Source organism: Chiroxiphia lanceolata, chromosome Z (assembly GCF_009829145.1).
Source record: "Chiroxiphia lanceolata isolate bChiLan1 chromosome Z, bChiLan1.pri, whole genome shotgun sequence".
In the NCBI taxonomy this organism is placed as follows: Eukaryota; Metazoa; Chordata; class Aves; order Passeriformes; family Pipridae; genus Chiroxiphia; species Chiroxiphia lanceolata.
Window position 1 is genome coordinate 54,343,252 of NC_045671.1, and position 19,312 is coordinate 54,362,563.

General features: G+C 36.7%; 1 protein-coding gene across 1 annotated transcript; it reads right to left on the minus strand.

Annotated features, from left to right (window-relative positions):
• Positions 1 to 204: 204 nt before the first annotated feature.
• On the minus strand, positions 205 to 17,677 carry ANXA1 (annexin A1). The gene is made up of 13 exons (XM_032676615.1): positions 17,580 to 17,677; positions 13,932 to 14,010; positions 11,702 to 11,795; positions 10,834 to 10,928; positions 9,400 to 9,513; positions 8,723 to 8,813; positions 7,699 to 7,778; positions 6,724 to 6,780; positions 5,306 to 5,399; positions 4,609 to 4,704; positions 3,536 to 3,594; positions 2,537 to 2,659; positions 205 to 593 (listed from the first exon to the last, which is right to left on the minus strand). Exons 2-13 carry the CDS (start codon positions 13,995 to 13,997, stop codon positions 534 to 536), a joined length of 1,029 nt encoding a protein of 342 aa, XP_032532506.1. The 5' UTR covers positions 13,998 to 14,010; positions 17,580 to 17,677; the 3' UTR covers positions 205 to 533.
• Between the last annotated feature and the right edge of the window lie 1,635 nt (positions 17,678 to 19,312).

Here is a 19,312-nt window from a genome sequence, read left to right on the forward strand (position 1 = left end):
CAAGTTAATTTTTTTTAACAGGTTATCTTTAGATGTTTTTCATGTATCTGGCTTACATAAACCCTAGTTGAAGTGAAATGAAAGGTGCAAACTCAGCTATACAGTCTGATATTTCTACATTATTTTTTTATTATGTTATTTACTGATTTTCACACACTGTACTCAGACAACTTGAAATTAAATGCAGAATAGCAACAAAGGACATACAAAGTTCCACATGGCTTAATTTTATTTTTTAAAGTTTATTTGCTTAGAATAAATGAAAACTTTACCATTTTCTTGAATAATCAAGCAAATAGAAACTTGTGGGCATTCTTTGACTTTGAATAAATGATAAAAAGATATATTAATGCCATTCAGAATAAAGATACTGGAAAAAAAATACATTCTGGGTTACAGGTTTGCAACAAAATACATATGGACCAAGTACCATTCCACAGAAACCTCACGATGTAAAGCCTGTCTTTTATATAGACAGGTAAATATATAGACCTTCATCAACTGGGCTTGAGTGTGTTTCAGGAACATAAAACTTAGTTATCACTTCCACATAAAGCCACCAGGATGCTTTCATAATCCCCTTTGAGTTCATCCTGTCAATTTAAGCACAAAACCCCCACAATTGTTAGAATAATGGTCTTAAGTGAAATAAATTTCAATAAGCATTCAATATACACATACCAAGCATCAGTGCTTCACCTAAATAAATTAATCACTTGATAATACACATTTACCATAGACTGTGCTGCAACTGAGTACCCTCAGTGAAATTATCTGTACGACCTAGAAATAAACACATGCATTTCCAGAGTGGCACAGTTGTAGACAAGGTGTTGACCTGGACCGGATGCCGGATGCCCACCCAGCCCCTCTATCACTCCCCTTCCCAGACAGACAGGGGAGGGAGTAAGATATGAAACAACTAGTGGTTTAGGAAAAGGAAGTTTCTTAAAGCAAGAGCTTATGCGTGCAAAAGCGACACAAAACATAACAAGGTTTATTCTCTACTTCCCACGAGCAGCAATGTCCGGCCGTTTTCCTAGAAACAGGGCTTCAGCAACATGTGATGGTTCCTCAGCAGGCAGCCATTGGAGACAATGAATGCCTGCCTTCCTGCTCCTTGCCCCAGCTTTTATAACTGAGCTGACGCCATATGGTCTGGAATATCCCTTTGGTCACTTTGGATCAGTTGGCCTACTTGGGTCCCCTCCCAGGATCTTGCCCTCAACTGAGGAAGGAATGTTACAGTGCTAATGCTGTGCTCAGCAGTAGACAAAACACTGGTGTGATCAACACCCTTCTAGCTACCAATGCAAAGCACAGCACTGTGAGGGCTACTATGGGGAAATGAACTCAGCCAGATCCAGTACAAAAGGCCAGGAGATTTAATGGCAAAAATAAAGAAGAGAAGCACAGGAGATTTCTAGACATCCAGGAGCTTAAGCTTTTCTTCTCTAAATATAGCGAAAGTTCTTCCTTGACCAGTGATGTCCAACGTTCATTAATATTAAAACATTATACACATTGTGTCTAGGAGTATCTCAAACGAAGGCTAATACTGCAGAAATACTCTATCCACCATGGGATATTCAGCTTGATAAAAATGGATATTATGCATTAAGTATGCAGTGTAATTATTACATGCTTTGTTTTCTCTAATTTGAATCTACTTTTCAGAGACATATGAACTGTTTAGTGTAGCCGTGCTATGCTTCAAGACATTTGGATGCAATTATCACTCTAGGACATGATGAAGTGATGTATTTACATAGCAAATTACAGTTCACCCACATTCATGAGGGAAGAATAAAAGTAACCTTTGACACCTAACTGAAAAAGTAGCAGACACCAATAAAAATCCAAAAGGCATTTTGATATGTGTAGAGAGTAGGTTTCTACTCCAGTTGAGATTATATTTTTTCGTCTGCACTACTAGCCTCCAAAAAGATGCTCTACCCTTTTCCAAGTTTACCTTTCATCAAGTCCCTCACTGGTTAAATTTTCCAGAAAATACATTGGGTAGTCAGTCTCTTTTGAGAAAATATTTTTGTTAGTTTAACTCATTTACTTGGGTCATCTGGAAAGCAGGCCAAATAAATATTAATAAAAGTTAACATGCATTTGCAGGAGTACTTCAAATGCTAAAACCCAGTAGCCAGTTTTGTCAAATATCTCCCATGGAGCTGTCAGGGCAATCATCTCCACTCTCCTGCCAAGGTACTTTATGTCTGCCTAAATACAGGAACTTGGGGATATTGTAATTTCCATTCAGCTCTTGACTTCTATTGAAAGATGCTACCCTGAGATATGTATCGTTACTAACAAAGTACTAACCCTTTTCTGATAAAAAAATGGACTCAGAAAATGAATTAGTTCTACCACCATGTGGACCATTGGAAACATGAGTTACTCAGTTACAATGAGATACTCAGGATGAACTGGTGACTGAGGAGCAGAAGAGTTAACAAACCTTCACTGGACTTCAGAAATCCTCTGGTTGTTTTGCATTTTGTATGTCACTTGAGAGAAAACCTACCATAATGGCTTGGCGGAGAGAGATGCCATACAGCCTCTTGTAATAGCCTTTGATCTCATTCATATCCACTTCATGGCGTGAAACCATGATTCTGATGAGGTCTTTGTGCCGTGTCCCAGCACCCTGTTAAAAGAAAAAAAGAAAGGAGGAAAAAAGAAAAAAAAAAAGGAAAAGAATGATACTACTTACATCATTGAAACATCTTTAATCAAGTTTTGTGTGTTAATCCATTAGACTTCTTTGCAGGTGAACAGATCCCACATCCTTTTCCTTAAAGCATAATGGGGACCTCTCATATCTGCCTTCTGTTCCCTTTGAGCACAATTCACTTCTGACAGTCTACCTCCACCCTGAATTTTTCTTACATATTTCTTTTATCTGTTTCTTGAAAAGAGGCATCTCCTTCACAGTGCTTGCTAGACATCAGAGACAACCTAGACTTCACTGTCTTTTTTCATTATTTTTTTAACAGTGCAATGATCCATATTTTCATAATGTTTCACTCAATTTTTCACATACTGTTCCTAAACAAGTCACAAGAGTTGTGACAATACCTGCATACTAGACTGTTTCACAATCTCCAGCTGCCTCACTCAACTTGGGTTCCAGATTTGCCAGAAGGATCATGGATGTCTCATCAAAGATTAGGCTTCCACAAGGTCCTATTGTAATTGCTTTGCTATTTCCTTCTCACTAATATTGTTGGGGTTTCACAAGTAAGAAAAGTTCCAGTCAGCTTTCTGTTACTGTTGACCGTGAAAGATATGTGTGGATGGATAGACACCCTCCTGAACATACTGCAGCACACAGACAGCTCCTCCTATGGAAAAACTCTCAGGTTTCAAAGGCAGGAACAGAAGGAGTGAATGAAATACGCTGAATTTCCTTCCACAGTCTTTTTCTATCACACGAAGAGCTTAGAGAGCTCTAGCTAGCTTGTTATTTTTCAGCTTATAAAGCACCTCATGTTTACAAAGAGAAGTTCTTTCTTTAGGTTACCTTCATCGCCAAATGGAGTTTTTCAGCAAAGAAAGCTGGCTTGCTTGTGGCACACTTCACTGTAATGAAGCAGTAAGATAACGTCACTTCTGCTCTACATGTAAGAAGTAACAGAAGACAAAAGTCTGGCAAAAGAACACTTTAAAAACAGTCTCACTGTTCCTACCAGCGCATCCTATTTATGTACTTCTTTGTTACCTGTCTCAAAAATATAGGAGAAGGAACAGTTCCTTTTCTCTGTCTATTCAGAAAACAATTCAGTCAGGGAATTCAGTTACTATAAAGACAAGAGTGTTCTCCCTAGTTTACTGCCACAAAATTAGGGAAGAAAAGAAGTAAAAGGTGAAAACATCTATGTCTTCTACAGAAGAGCTGAAGGTTATGATCTGATGTTTTGCAAACCAAGCTATGGTAAGTACTTGCCTTACACTTTTGATATTAAGAGGTATCTGATGGAAATAATTCTTTTGTTCAAAATATGCTTGATAAAAAATATATGTGATATAAAAGCTGAGAACAAAACAGGTGCCTGGCTCCTGATTCCATCTCTGGTCCACTTGTTAGAATCAGTCCCTGCCTCACCTTACTGTTCATGAAGAACAGTCACTAGCTTTATATGAATATTTTCTTGAACACAACCACAGAAGGAAATTAGTTATATTTTTAATAGTCGTATATTAAAAGTGTTTTCACAAAACTTGGAGAAGAGTGGGTTTGGTTGAAGACAAGTTTAAAACTATTGGGTTTTCTACACAAGTTGTGCTTGTTGTTTTTGGCTTAGTGACTTCTTATAAAGGTTTTTTTATGTTGACAATTCATCTGTTCTCTTTAAAAGATCGTCCCATATATCAGGAGAGGTATTTCTAGTAATTCATCAGCAGATAGGTTAATTAATTTTAGATAAGTTATTAAATCACTATGATTGGATTAGACTTTTTTTTTTTTACTTAGGAAGTTTCTCAGAGAAGCAGGGCAGGTCCAGAACAGTTTCTGATCAGAGCAAGTATAGCAAAAGTAAAACTTGAGTTTTCAGTCAGTACATACAGTAGGTTGCAATGTACAAAACCACTTACCAAGGGCAGTGAGGCAATTCTCAATGTCACCTTTGAGCTCCAAATCCAGTACTTTGTTCATGTCATGCTTGCTGTATTTGCTGTACTTCTGAAAGACTAAATAAGGGAAGAAAACTGAGTGAATAGAGATGAAAATACAGTACTGCCTCTGCCTTATTGTGCCTCTTCTGCTGCAGCAGAGGACTGTTTGTAAGTCATCTTTCTCATTTTCTTCAGACAGCACAGTGTAAAGAGCACTCTTACTTCATGGGCTGTTGAAGTCTGCATATGGAATGGGATTTTGTTAGGATGGAAGGGTTCATGTTCCCATTGGTAGGGGTAGAAGTGGTCCACTGACTATCAGAGCCTGTGACATTGTGTGATAACCCTCTATCTAGGGCAAAGTGACTTAGGAGCAAGACTATGTTGAGGAGTATTCAGAACCTCTGTCACACTGATTGCTTGGCATTGTGATCACTAGCCGTTTGAGACTTCATGGTAACAGTTTTATTTACAGCCTAAATGATATTGCTCATCTATACCACGGAAGGAACAGCCAAGCTGCCAACTGCACCCTTAGTCAGCAAGCATTCTTCCAATTACAAAGACCTTTGTAGCAGCCAGAGTCACATCTTGATAATCTATATCCTCTCTGAATTCATGAGCAGGCCCTGTGCAAAATCCATGCCAGCAAAGCACAAAGTTTCATTCAACGTACCACTTCGAAGATGTGGGTAGCTTCTTGTAGTAAGAATAGTAATAAACACATTAATGTCTGTTCCTTTTCTTTTCTCTCCTGCTTCGTACAAGGCCTATCATAAAGAAAAGAAAGTAGTAAGGTCAATATTGGAATAGTAAAACTCAAACAGGAATACTGTACTTCTGAGAGTCATTGCTTGTCAGCAATGAACCCTAGCCCTTGACACAATCCATAACAAAACTTCACCCTACCTCAGACCACTCTAGCTCTGTAAAGTTATACTTCGTATTGCACTTATAATAGTACTTAGAAAACACAGTGCAGCTAGAAAACATACTTTCAGACAATTTACGATCATCATCTAGCTCACACGGATATACTTCATTCTTGAATTAAGTTTTTTTTCATTTATCATGATATGATAGCAGTCTGCATGGGAATTTAGGACTGGTAGGCATTCTTGATACTAACAAATTATCTCTGCTATTAACTGGTCCAATGTGCAAGAGAAGTCTATGCACCAAGTAGTCCTTGTCTTTCCAGGAGTGACTTTTACTTCCAAGAAAGTAAGAAACAAACCAGTCTCCTTCACTTTCCTTACCTCCTCAAACCTGTCTAAAAGTAATCATTAAAGACCGCCACACAGCACAAAAAGATTCAACAACACTGCATAAAGATAAATAGTACTGAACTTGAGCTTAGACAGAGTATTAATTTACTTTCATATTTAGGGCTGATGACAGAACTAAACTCTTTATGTACCAGGAATAAAAGCAGTATTTCTCCACAGCCTTTTTTTTTTTCTGGATTTTTTAAAAGTCAGTTTAAAGTCTATCTACATTTAAATTGTAACCATGATGTCAGATTTCTCAGGAAAGACTACTAAGTTTTACCAATACTTTAACAATAATAATCCCACTAATGGTGGAAGAAAGAAGGAAAAGAATAGATGTTTATTTTAGAATTACTGAGAAAATTACTGTGAAGTTTACTCAATAATCTTGAAAGGTTGTCACTCCAAAGCAATAGCTTTGGCTAACACACTGGTCAAGGTATGCTAGCTAGTTATGCACATAGATGGGTACACCTTTGTCCCTCAATTCAAGAACCATGTTAAAAATGGAAGGAAGATTAGACCTAATTCCTCCACTTGTTGACCTGTACTTCAAATGGTCTGCACACTTTACAGGAACTAGAAGAAGCCTTGCAGAAACATTTCTGAAGCTAGATATTAGGGTGAAGATCTAATTTCCTTCCGATAATGAAGCTTACATGAACTTCATGTAAGTGAAGTATTACTTCATGTAAACACTATACCCTCAGAAAAGATTGCTGTATGACATTCTCTATTTGGTCTGCAATTCAGGCAGAACATGTGCAGCCAGTGTAATCTCAAGTAAGTCAGAAGTTCTGCAGAGAGCCAAGTATGATCTTACCCTGGCATCATTGTCAGCAAGCTCATGATTCACATGAGAATCTTCACATCGGTCAGCCTACGTAAGGAAATAAACAAAATTTCACTGGTGCTCACAATCATTCAGTTCACTAAAGCTCAACACTTTAGAGTTCTGCAGAACCACTGTCATATCAGTGTATAACTGGAAATAGTTACAGTTATGACAATCATTCTATGAATAAAGCTGTTGTATTTGTAATCAATTAGATTTCAGACTTCTAAGGCCACCAGCAACTTATTTCTTAAGTCCTACATGAAAATCCACAGGAAGTATTCTTTCTTGATGTGAAATTGCAGGCTTAGAACCTGTGATCTGCTCCCTGGTGATCATTCAATAGACTTCTTTCAAGTTGATTTGGAAGCAAAAACTGAAAACCAAACCATGGACATATCAAAAAATAATCTTGTGTGCATGTACAAGCTTCATATATGTACTCAAAAATCAAGTATCTATGCATTTTTATCAGGAAGCTCCAGTGTTTAAACTCAGCTTTTGAACATAAATTTAAAAAATGCTTTGTCCACTTGTTAACTCCTTGCCCTTGTCCCATTATCTAAATACTGGAAACATACCTTAACAGCAGGACAAAAGGTTTATTTCTCTTATTGTAAGTATTTCCGCTTTTTCTATTTCTAGTCAATTGACATGACATTATGTCTGTTGTTTTTTCAAGTGCTTAAAGACAGCAATAAAAAAGTCTTAAAAGGATAACTGATAAACAACAAATATGTTTTACAATAAAAATAATGTTTTTTAAAATGCACTCAGGATAAAATCTCATTGTATTTTGTTTAAGAAAAATTACAACTGATCTAGGATATGAAAGTAAAAAGCAATGCAAGGAAATAAACATTACCCAAATGTTTATTTATCGTATGACTCTCTAAAATAGTCTTGATAATATTTATTTTTTATTACAGATAATGTCACTCAAAATGCTTAAGCACAGCATACCTTGGCTAGAGTAACCAAAGCCTTCTGAAAGTCACCAGATGTGTCAGAGATGATGTCTTGTGTCAGATCTCTCTTCAGCACTGAAATCAAATTGTAGTTTGTTTGGAAGTTATCATCTAGGTTGGACAGATAATCTTTAAAGGTCCTTTCCAAACCATCCTAGGATCTTTTTCAGTCTTTTCTTAATTCCCCACTTAAATATGTCCACTAGAAATGCAGTTGTCTTACTTTCTCTCATTTAGCTTCTACTGAAGAAGTGTATTTGTAATGTATCCTGTAAAATTCTAAGGTATGCGGTGAAACTGGAGGTTAAACCCAAAATCTGATGAAAAATGTCCTTCTCTAAGGTCTTGGGGGTAGCATTGTCTTGGGCTCTGCTTGTGAAATACACAAGCTTTTTTCTGAGCTGCCTTTTTTTTTTCATTCTTATTTCTGTCTGTTTTTACCAGTACTGAACTAAACCAAAACGCTTTCCAGAAAAAGATTATTTGAATGGAAATGTCTCAGAAAACTTGGCTCATAATCTCCGAAAACATGATTTAATTAGACAACACAGTAAACTTGACATATATGACAGACACCACACTACATTTTATTTCTTCAAATATTTTCCTCCTGTAGTTCACTGGTTGCTCCTACTGCTAACGTTGTCTGTGTTTCTAACTCAATAAGCTTTTTTTTCAAGCCTAGTGATATCTCCAAAAGTCAGCCTTGTTTAGTTACAAGGGAAGAAAAGCAGCTCAGTTTAACATGCATTCTAGAAAACATCTAAATGTGTGACTCATTCCATGAGACACCCACAGTTCTGGCAGTGATGATGTACCTTTTCCTTCTCTACTGGGATCTGCTTAGGTCAGAAAAAGTCAGTATGACGTCCCTCCCCCACAACTCCTTAAAATTTTTTGTGAAGCTTCATTTGCCTCCTGTAATGTTCTCTGCCTCTCATATTGAGAAGCGAGGCTGTGATTCTAATGTGCCTATTACAGAGTTGTACCGTTAATACTTCTTTCTTGCTCTGAATTACCTTCTTTGTAGTATCTGTTGGCTTCTTTGATCTCTTTGTTGTTTCTTGAGGCCAGAATCTCAATTAAGGTATTTTCATCAGTTCCAAGCCCCTAATAAAAGTGATTGAATCTTCAGAAATGTCATTCAATAGAGCAAACTTAAAATTTGTAACAGAAATTAGATGCAAATCACTGACTTGGCTTTGAAGGCATCACATGGAACAAGAAATAAAAATTAAAATCATTGGGCTTCCACACAATATTGTTATTTCAGCTCTTTTGAAATTAAAATTTTATCACATTTAATATCCTGGTACCCAAAAGAAGTGCTAAAGGGGCCAAACAGAGCACATAAAAATAGGAATGTAAAAATCTATGAAGAAAAATACCTTCTTCTCTTTTTGTTTTCCCTTACGTGAACACGTATGTAAACACTATGGCTCTCTATCACTATATTAGCAACCCATTTTCAGAAGGTAGAGTTAATTCTCACAAAAGAGTCTCCTCCGACCTGAAATTCAGTACAGATTACTGGGTCTTGCTCCATAATCTGAATTACCAGTATAGATTTGTTTTGCAAAATGAGGTTAAAAAAAACCAATACACAAGCTTTGCAATTGAAGTCCAGTGTAACTTACAGGCCCTGATAATTACTTATGTTCTTTAACAAAGTTTATCTCTGAAAATTTTGTCTTACCTTCATAGAGGCTCTTAATTCTTCAGCATCAAACTGAGCTGGAGTTTTGAGCAAAGCCACAACAACATCTTCTAAGTGACTTTTCAGGACTTTTTTCAAAGCTTCTTCCAGACTCTGTGTCGAGAAGAATAAGAAACACACTAAGCCAACGAATGGTAAAGATGTAGCTGCTGTTCAGCTACAGTCCAAAAATTAGTCTGACCTCCAATGAATCTCAGTCTACATCATCCCGTTGGCTACTAAAAAAGAAATGAAGACCTACATTAATTTTTTGTCACCTTTATGTTAATCAAATCATCAGGGTTTTTCAGTAAATATTCAGAAGTGTTTTCACACATTACAGTTCAGCTGTATTCACCCATTTACTGCATCAGAAGATGACTCAAAATAGGCTGCTTGTTTTTCAAGAGAAGGTAATGCTATATTGTTCTTAAAATTATGACTAAGTTGCTTATGTGGATAACATTTAAATTTATCCACTTATTGCATGAAGGATACAGAATTTGCAGTGGAAACTCTGGATATATAAACAAAATCACAAGTCCTGAAATTAGGATATGGGCTACATTCTAATTTGACCTAAATTTAACTGAAAAAAAAAATTAAAAATCTTATTTATTCTGCCTCCTATCTGAAAATCCCCAGTACTCTTATTTTGTTACATTAAACATTTCAGCCCTATTGTTCACCATGTATGAGTCCAAGCTGTAGCTGTAAGAGTGAGAAGATCAACCTGCTTTGTCAAGATAGCTAAACCAACAAGATTATTTCAGAAACAAGCCCTATGTCCATAATTAGTATTGTTCTGCTTTAGATGATGTGCCAGGAATTAGGGTATCTGATAGTTTAGCATCATTAGTCTCCCTGTGTCTTTAAAGTTATATTTTAAAATAATCATTTAAAAACATAATTGCAAAGCTGGAACTTCCTCTAAGGGAGGAGAGAGCTGTGAAAACCACAAGTGAGGTTTTCCTGAACATAAACAGGAAATTCTAGGCTAAAACAAGATATTAGACTTATTTTCTGACTTGGCCTTTAAAATTACACTTAAAGGAATCCCTGTTCCAAGAAGCAAATGCTAAGTAACTTCAGTATTGCCAACTGTGAAATTGCAATTTCAATTTAGAGTTACAAGTTTAACTGAAGAAAATCTGTAATAGAGAAGAGTAAGAGCAATTTAAACACATAAAAACATGTAGTAACTTCCAAGCTTCTTGGTTCCAGGGATCAGCACTTTTATCACTCAGAGGTAAGAAAACACTGACAGCTGTAGGCCCAGCCCTTTACCAGTGATGGTATATTTATGGAACAGTATTATGGTCCTGTAACTCTCCTATCCAATTCAGTATTCTATCTAGATTCATACATGCCATCTAACCCAGGAGAAACAATGATATTCTGAGTGTAAATATAATCTTGGCTAGAATACTTTACCTTTCCTTTAGTCTGCTGATAGGCAGCTTTGATCTGCTGACGCTGAGCATTTGTTCTTTTAGTCAAGATGTCAATGATGGTAGCTTCATCCACACCTATGAATCACCAAAAAACAAAAATCCCAATATATTAAAAATATATGCATCATTTAGCCAATTGTATTTTTATTATTATTTGCTTCCTGTCATATTTTGATTTCTTGACACACTTAAGTTTAACTGAAAGTGTAATCATTATGGACTCATAATTAGTGCTGTAGTGAAGAAACCAAATAAATAGATTCCTATAGAACTCAAAAACGTATGTTTCTGCAATTTCATACAGAAATTCTTAAAGTGTCCTGAGTGCAGAACTTCCACTAAACTGAAAACAATAACAAAAAAACCCAAAAAAAGAGATGGTATATTCATTTAATCTCATTTAGTCAAACTGAAAAAGGTTTCAAAGTACAGATGAAGTGCCAAATGTGAATTTCATTAAAAAAGAGAAGCACAACAGAAGGATGCACTACATTATCAGCATATTCACTGCCTCATGCAGGAATGTTAGAGAAATCAAGTCAAAAAGTAACAGTATGGTATGCTATAATACTTTTTCCTTCTCTAGAAATTAAATTTTTACAACCCTTCCTTCAACATATTCAAGAACTTTAATGCAGCATTAAGGTCTGAAACTGTAATACAACATCAGGTTATCAAAGAGTTGAGATTCTTTAGCAAGTGGCATAATTTAATGTATTGTCAAGCCTTGAAAAGGAGAGGCACCTCTCCTGCTTGCCACTGCCTCTTGCTCTGCTATTTTATTCAGTGCTATTCTGAAAATTTCCTCAGGAAGTGTCTTAACATAGCAAGATATATACTCCTCTTACCTTTTACAGTAATAGCTCTGTCCAGAGCAACAACATCAGCTGATGGATCAAAATTAGGGTATGTTTGTACTCCATGGATACCTTTTGAACTTTTCTTCAGAGGGAAAATAAAAAATAAAATTAAAAATAAAATAAGAATTGCTCTTTCGAAAGAATATTTTTGCAAAGAAGCAGTTTTGGATGCCTAAATAAAGTATGCATTTTGGATTGTCTATTATAGAAGTATGAAGGACACACAATTTTGTAACTCCAGAGAATTAAACAGATTCAGTAATGGCTATGCATCAGATTTATTCCTTTCACAACTCATATATTAAACAGAAAGTACTTCATATATTGTTTTAGGTACCTGAAGACCTGTTTCTCAGACTAAGCTGGATTGTGTAGGAAAACACTTAACTGTCATATTAGCAAATTATGTCCAAATTTTAAAGGTTCTAAAACTACAATTAAGTCCTACAGGCACTGCCATTAAAGCACTACTAATTTATCTGCTCACCTTACGCAACCTGTGCATCACATTAAGGGTCTTCTCAGATGACTCATATCTAAGATTATAAACACTTCTTGCATTCAAGATCTGGGAGAAGAATTCAAATCTAATTCTATAAGGAAGTGGAGACCTGTTGCCTAACTTTGAAACTTAAGACGTAAGCCACACTCTGCACAAAGCATTATCTACTTATCGCCTTTGGTGAATCTACTCCTAGGTGACCACTCTCTAATCAGCCTCTAAAGGCCTGTGGGAATTATACAACAGATTACATGGCTTGTCTGAAGTCAGCAACATGACAGATCACGGTAGTGGTAGGACCTATAACTCAATAGTGCTACCTAACCAATGCCTACTTCTTTTTCAGAAGTTACAAGATGCCTCAAGATTCTTGGATGAAAAATTTACATAAAATTCCCATTGTTCTGATGTATAGTGAGATTTTTTTATTAGAAAATGAAATCGGTTTAGCTAGACTTTTCAGAGTCACCTGTACTCTTTCTCTTGTTTCAAAAATTATTTTAATTTTTTTAATCCTTTGCCATTAAAATTAAACACCACGAGAAATGGCAAGATCTTATGGATACATGATTTACACACAACACTCTATATTGAATTTTGTACACTTCTAACATCTGTTAGATGTTCATCTCCTACACAATTTTATCGCTAGGAGTCATAAGAGAGCAGACAGACTGCATATTTTAAAGTCTCTTGCATACATTTCAAAACATTGTTGAGACTTGCATAAGTCAACAAAGGAATGGGACTGTTTTGCTGCCTGTTTCTGATTCTTATCAAGTTTGTATAGTGGTTTCCATGACAAACTTATCTACCAGCAATAAAAAACTGTCTGTAACCACCACAACCAAGAATGTCTCAGGACCCTGGGAGTGAAATGGGGATAGGATGGTGGAGTCAAAGTTTTACACACAAAATGTTGTGGAGTCAATATTACAAAATCCACAAAGGCCTAGAGCAGAAAACTTTATTTACTGAAATTTCCCCTATATTTCTTTTCAGTATAGTAAGTTCTTTAGGGAACTCCTGTGACTTCGCAGTCACTGCTTTGCCCTTGCTGACAGTCATTTCAGTATCTTAACCTCATTATCAGAAAGCTTCTCTGTATCATCCTAGTGAAGTAACTCTAAACTTCTCACCACCGTATTCCTCCCTTCTAATCTGTATCAGTAGTGATTGTCTGAGATGTTTTATTACATAATGTGGCTCTTTCAAGCATAAGCATGAGATGATATGATAACTAGGACATGTATTAATGACTTTACTTCCTCCTCTACATTCCTGGGTTCCAGCTCCTGGCTGCCTGTACCTCAGCGTAAGGGTCCCTCATTTTCATGTACATCATCTGAACATGTTCTTACACATTCACACATGCCAGCAACAGATTACTACTTCAAAGAGGCCAATTTGAGTGAATCAGTGACTGACCACTGGGAATTACAGTTTCATTACAGTAACTAGTTTTGCTTAGGAATTGATAACTAGATAATATGTACAAATAAGAGTAATTTTTTCTGATTATCTAATAGCAGACTTCCTCGGTTATTGCATTATACATTGCAATAAAATTGAGTTCCAGTTCTAATCCATCGAAGTTTTGCCATTGTTTTTCCTCCCTTTGCACGTTTGCAAAACGTTTGGTGGTCTGTGCCTTTAAATCACTTGTAAGAGTACAGAAAAACAAGCATTATGCTCTCAAAAGCTGATAATACTTACAATACATTCCTGCTCCTGATTTTCCATGAACCATGCCTGCTTCAGAAATTCTGATACCATAGCCATGTTGACTGAGTTTCTGGAAAGAGATGCATCAAATTTTAATTTTTCATCATTTTCAGCACCAGTGAAACTCAAGGTTTCCCACTCTCAAAGTCCTTTCTCTAGAACTGTGACATGCAGCGGTTAGTTTCCCAAGTTGTAATTGACCTGTGCTGTTGGAAACAGGGAACTTTGATGTTTGGCAGGGGATGTGATGCTCCACAGTTACTTGCTCACCCCAATACTCTTAGTTACTTGTAGAAGTTTTAGATTAGAACAGTAAAGTAGTTGGACTAATTGCTTATTAGCAATACCTTAGGATTAAAATTGACTTAAAAAGGGAAATTACCAGAACCCAATTAGTCTGTCTTTCTCTAACAGCTATACTCTTTTAGCTTACTTAGTATTTAATTATTTTCAAATTCAGTGGTAGACAAGTATTCTCGTCTGATCGTTTACTGAGGCTGGAGTTCTTGTGTATTATGTCAGGACAAAAGATATTCCTTTGTTAAATATATTGTCATGGGATTTCTTTGACTAGACCCTTTCTAAAGAAGATGTGTGAAAGTGGATATTTTCCTATACATTGTTCTTTTTTCTTACATATTTCCTACAATTTTTACATAATAATAGAGCTTTATGCATTTAAGAAGAGATAAAAAAGCATAACTGTGCTTTTTACTACTTGAAAGGAAAATCCATCCAGCTTTTTCATAAGTAACTATGCAGAATGGGAAAAAATATGAGTTGTGATGTTACATTGAGCACTCAGAAATAATTAAGAGGTTGCTTCATGCAACCTATCGGTTGTGAAATAGGTGGTGAGAAATTCTCTGTTTATTAACTGAAATAGTGAGTGAACAGAAAGGAGGAACCAATGGTTTATCAAATAGAGTTATTCAAAAGAATTTTTTTTCAAAACACTCTTCCACAGTAAAGTCTAGGGAAGGCTTGGTTTAACAGACCAATCTGTTAAAGCAACACACATTTAGGACCAAGCTATGTAGCTACAGTCCAGCTGGGTTTTTTGCCTCATAGCAAAACTGTAAAGCTTACTTCCATGTTCTGCAGACAGCAAAGGAACAGCTACCTCCCACAGCCTGCCTTAAGCTCTCCTTACCTCCCCTCTCTGAGGCAGGAACCACCTATATTCCACCTTCCCCAGAAAACTCTTGCTTTTGGGCCCCAAGGGCACAAAATTCAGCTCTGCCTGTGCTGCCAGAAAACCTGAAACTGATTCCAAATCTGTATTTGTACGGTATTTAGAGTAGGTCTTAGCTGGGTAAACAATGGTCAGAATATTGTGTAAGTTTTAAGGACTAACTTTTATAATGAGTCATTTGTTCAGGATGAGAAAAGCAAACTTACACTGTTATTACAAGAACACTTTTATCAAGCTGTTAGAGTGACTCCTACACCTTTCTTGTATTGACAGAACTTAATGAGGGCAGATGAAGTGGTATCATACCTGAAGTTCTGCTGCACTTTATAACAGAACACACAAAAACCATATGCAGCAGGATGAAAACATTTAAAAGTCTCCATACTGGGTGCACTGAGTCATCAACACCAACATGTACTGATATGTCTGTTGACAAGTGGATTCACAGAGTGTACAACCATTTAAAACTAAGAAACAAGATCAATTCTCACACCGCCTCTAAGAAAAAGAGGGAACAAAACTGTGTTTTGGTTGATAAAATAACACTTCTCCGAGAGAGCTGGTTTCAGGAATGTATCCATGTTTTCTGCGTATCCCCACACCCATCCCTCACACACAACTCTAGGGATTTTGCTGCTCTTGGGGTTGGCTAGAGCAGAAGGCTGACATACTACACTATTTATTAAGCTTCTAAACCTTTATGTATTTTCTAATTTAATTTATACATAAAAAAAAAAATCTCTGCCTTTAGAACTAAGTTTGAGGGTTTTTTTTCTTTTTAAATAAAGATATTTTGGCCTGCAGATCCATCTATTTCTGTCTAGTAAACAATTTTAATAGAAGTCGAAGTAGGCAATGGCTCTTGAAAGGAACTAAAAACCTCAGACTGAATTGGCTTACAAAGATAAGAAACTAACTTACATATAAAACTCTTTTGCTTCATATGTCTAACAAGAAAAAAGAAGATTGGAATCTAGGAAGACAGCCAGCGCCATGATGAGGTCTTTCCACATGCTTTGACTCACGCCACTCTAAAATGCAAACAGCTCATGTAAACAGTAACTAGATCCAGGACAGATACATTCAGCCCAAATATTATTTTAATTTAGTATCAAAAAGACTGAAAGGACTGATGGCTGTCATATTTTTTGTCTACTTTTGTGCTCAGGACATAGATTATAAACAGGGAGAAGAAAAAGCATGTGCCTACTGAGTGATACAAACAGAAGTTGACATAGAAAAGCGTGATGCTCCTTTCTGGTTACTCCATACCAGAAAACTATTTGAGAGTTATTCTATTTAACAAAATATTGTCCTGTCCACGTGTCCCACTTTCCAATCCGGAATCAGTAGATGTCCTGTTTGAAAGGAAAAAGGATCACGAACTTAAAATATCTCATTTTGAAAAATATTCTGATTTTTATGCATTTTATCATTCCCAATTGGAATGATCAATATTGCAATTGGCTTCAAAAATCAAACAGACTGAAAGCCCTAACTGTTGTTTCACAAAAATTACTGCAATGCTGCTTTCTGTCTGGCTCTTAGTCCCTAAAAGATGCACCCTTGAACTGGACATATCTGAGTTTTTGAAAGTTTTGAGAAGGTGCTCTACTGAAAATATTTAAAGACACAAACTAGACTTTTACACTACAGTTTGTGTCAAACAGCAGCATTTATCTATGCTTATTTAACCATATCACGAACCACGTCAGATACATCTCCAGTTACTGTCCAAGGCTGGAGACCAAGATCTTGCTCTAAATTATAGTCATGACACCCTATCAGAAAAACAGGCAATAATTCATTTTGCGTTGGAAATTCTGCTGAATATGAAAATATCAGAGAGAAAAACAATCTCATCCTTGTAAAGTTCTGTGGAAAGATTTAGCAGAACAAACCACAGATGACAGAGCACTTACGTGGCTTTGCCTGTGTTCTTAGTCATAAAACCAGGATTTTGCTCTTATGCTTCTAAAAGATTGGTTTGATTTGATTTGTAAAGATTTCATCTTCATCATTTTAATGAGCAAAGACTCCTCTACAGTCACTCTACAACAACAGCTGTATCTATATTTTAAGTTTCCATACAAAGAATAGTAGTTTTCTAGGACCTCCAGTTTTACTGTAGATTTCTAGAGCAGCCTACTACAAAGGCAAAGAGAAAGCATTGAAATGGTCAACTCCAAATACATTTCCTTTTAAACTTTTAAGCTTTTTTTAGTTCCCTTTATTTAATTCCATTAAATAAAAACAATAATTGTCCAAACCCTGCCATAAAATGTTTCAAAACTGAAAGAACTTCTCCTCCCCACATCCATCTTTTCCTTTGCCAGCAATTCCAACCAACAGAAAATTTGCGCCAGATCACTTGACAAATTCAACGTAGGATTCTTAAAGTGTGTCAGGTTTACAAAGAGCAGTAATGAACTACAAAAACCTACCTTCCTCCTCACAAACACTGCCTTGCAGGGCTGCACAGTCAGGAATAAAGGAGCAGTGTTCTCAATGCTTTTATAGCCTGTGAGGGAGACTCCACCCAGCAACCAGAGTGTTTCCACAGCGGCAGAAATCATCTGCAGCAGCTATCTGGGTGCTGCCCAAAACAGAGAACCACACGGAAAAAGTCATTGTGAAACTATGTGCTGGAGAAAGCATGTGCAGATTTCAGAAAGGAAAAGACAGCAAATAAGCATGCTGTGGTAGCTCTCCTCCCCTGCCGTGGTCCCATCCGTCACTGTAATAAATTGCCATAAATCTTTCGGGATTGTATGATTAAATGTTAAGAAAACTAAACTTGAGTTACTCCCTTCACATTATAACATGTCTGATACCAGTACAAAGTGAATATATTAAGATATATCTTTGCTCATTGAAACTTTTAGATAAAAAAGAGTGAAGAGTCAATGCAGCTTCCTCAATTCCCTGAGCTCTGGTGGCTATTAGCTCTGCTTCTTCTGCACATGGGCCCATGGCAGAAATGGCCCAGGAATAAAAGAGGTCTAATACTTAATATATATCCCCTCCTTTTCTTTTCTTGAAAAGAAACACCTGGAAAATGGCAGGCTTAATAGAATGGCAATAACTGGCACCTGCATAACTAGAAAGAGGTTGAAACAATCAGATTAGACTCTGAAGATCAAAGTGAGAGTGGCTTGCACAAGCTGAGGGTGTATCCCAGCTTGCTAGAAGTGGTTTTCTGCAAGCACTTTCTCACCAGCCTAGCCAAAGACATTTTACAGAACATGTCCAGCACAGCACCTTGCCTGTAGATAGATAGATGAGGAGGAAGGGGAACAGACTGATGTTTATTATTAAAGCGGACCCTTGCAAATTTCTCAATTGTAACACAACATTACATATACATTCCAGCATAGCTTACCCCTTTCTCTGTTTAAAATAGCTCTGTATAAATGGCTAAGTACCCTAAACATGTACTACCCATAGGGTTTGGTTGCAAGTGCTGGGGATAGTCTGGCGCGGGATCATCACAGTCAAGGAAGTCCACTTCCAACCAGGTTAAGGGGAGAGCCTCCAGGAGCGTTGAAGGAGACAGTGGCCGACCACCCAGTCCTGGGATAGGAGGGACCTTGCTGACCCTTATGGGAACCTGTGCCAGCCCCCAGGGAGCACCCAGCCCATGCAACTCTCTGACATCAATTTCCCCCGCACTTTATTTCCTATTTCCCCACACATTTCATATATTATTTTACAAAACTATTTCAGATATTTACTTAAACTGAATAATTGAAGGGGTCTACCAACTGGCAGTGATATTGTGAGCAAGTTGTCAGGTTGTATTTAGGTTTATTTAATTATGATGTGTGATGTTCAGACTCCCGACTATCAGAATGATTTTACCAGTCTTGTTTCACTTGTGTGAAGTGTTGGCCAAAGCTCTGTTTACACTCTTTTTCTGGAACTGTTTCCCTTGTCTATTAATGAACATATCTAAGGGTAGGAATCAGTGTGCTACAAGTTAGACACTCCTTGATGTCGACTCTTTTTTCTAATATAGTTTCTCCATAATTAGACTATTATCTAATTTTCTTCATAGTAATTTTTCATCTCTGGGTTTTTGTTTCTTGTTTGTTGTGTTTCTTTTTTAATTCATTGTATTTTCTTTAAGGTCTGTGTTTCTACCTTCAGAGTGATCTGACAGGAAGGTATTGTGCTA

What these genes read in the sequence shown, in the direction of transcription:
- ANXA1 (XM_032676615.1), bottom strand. Translation starts at nt 13,997, where the DNA reads ATGGCTATGGTATCAGAATTTCTGAAGCAGGCATGGTTCATGGAAAAT. An exon ending in CAGAGCTATTACTGTAAAAG is followed by an intron (nt 10,929 to 11,701) that starts GTAAGAGGAGTA and finishes GGTGATTCATAG; the next exon opens with GTGTGGATGAAGCTACCATC. An exon ending in AATTAAGAGCCTCTATGAAG is followed by an intron (nt 8,814 to 9,399) that starts GTAAGACAAAAT and finishes CACTTTTATTAG; the next exon opens with GGGCTTGGAACTGATGAAAA.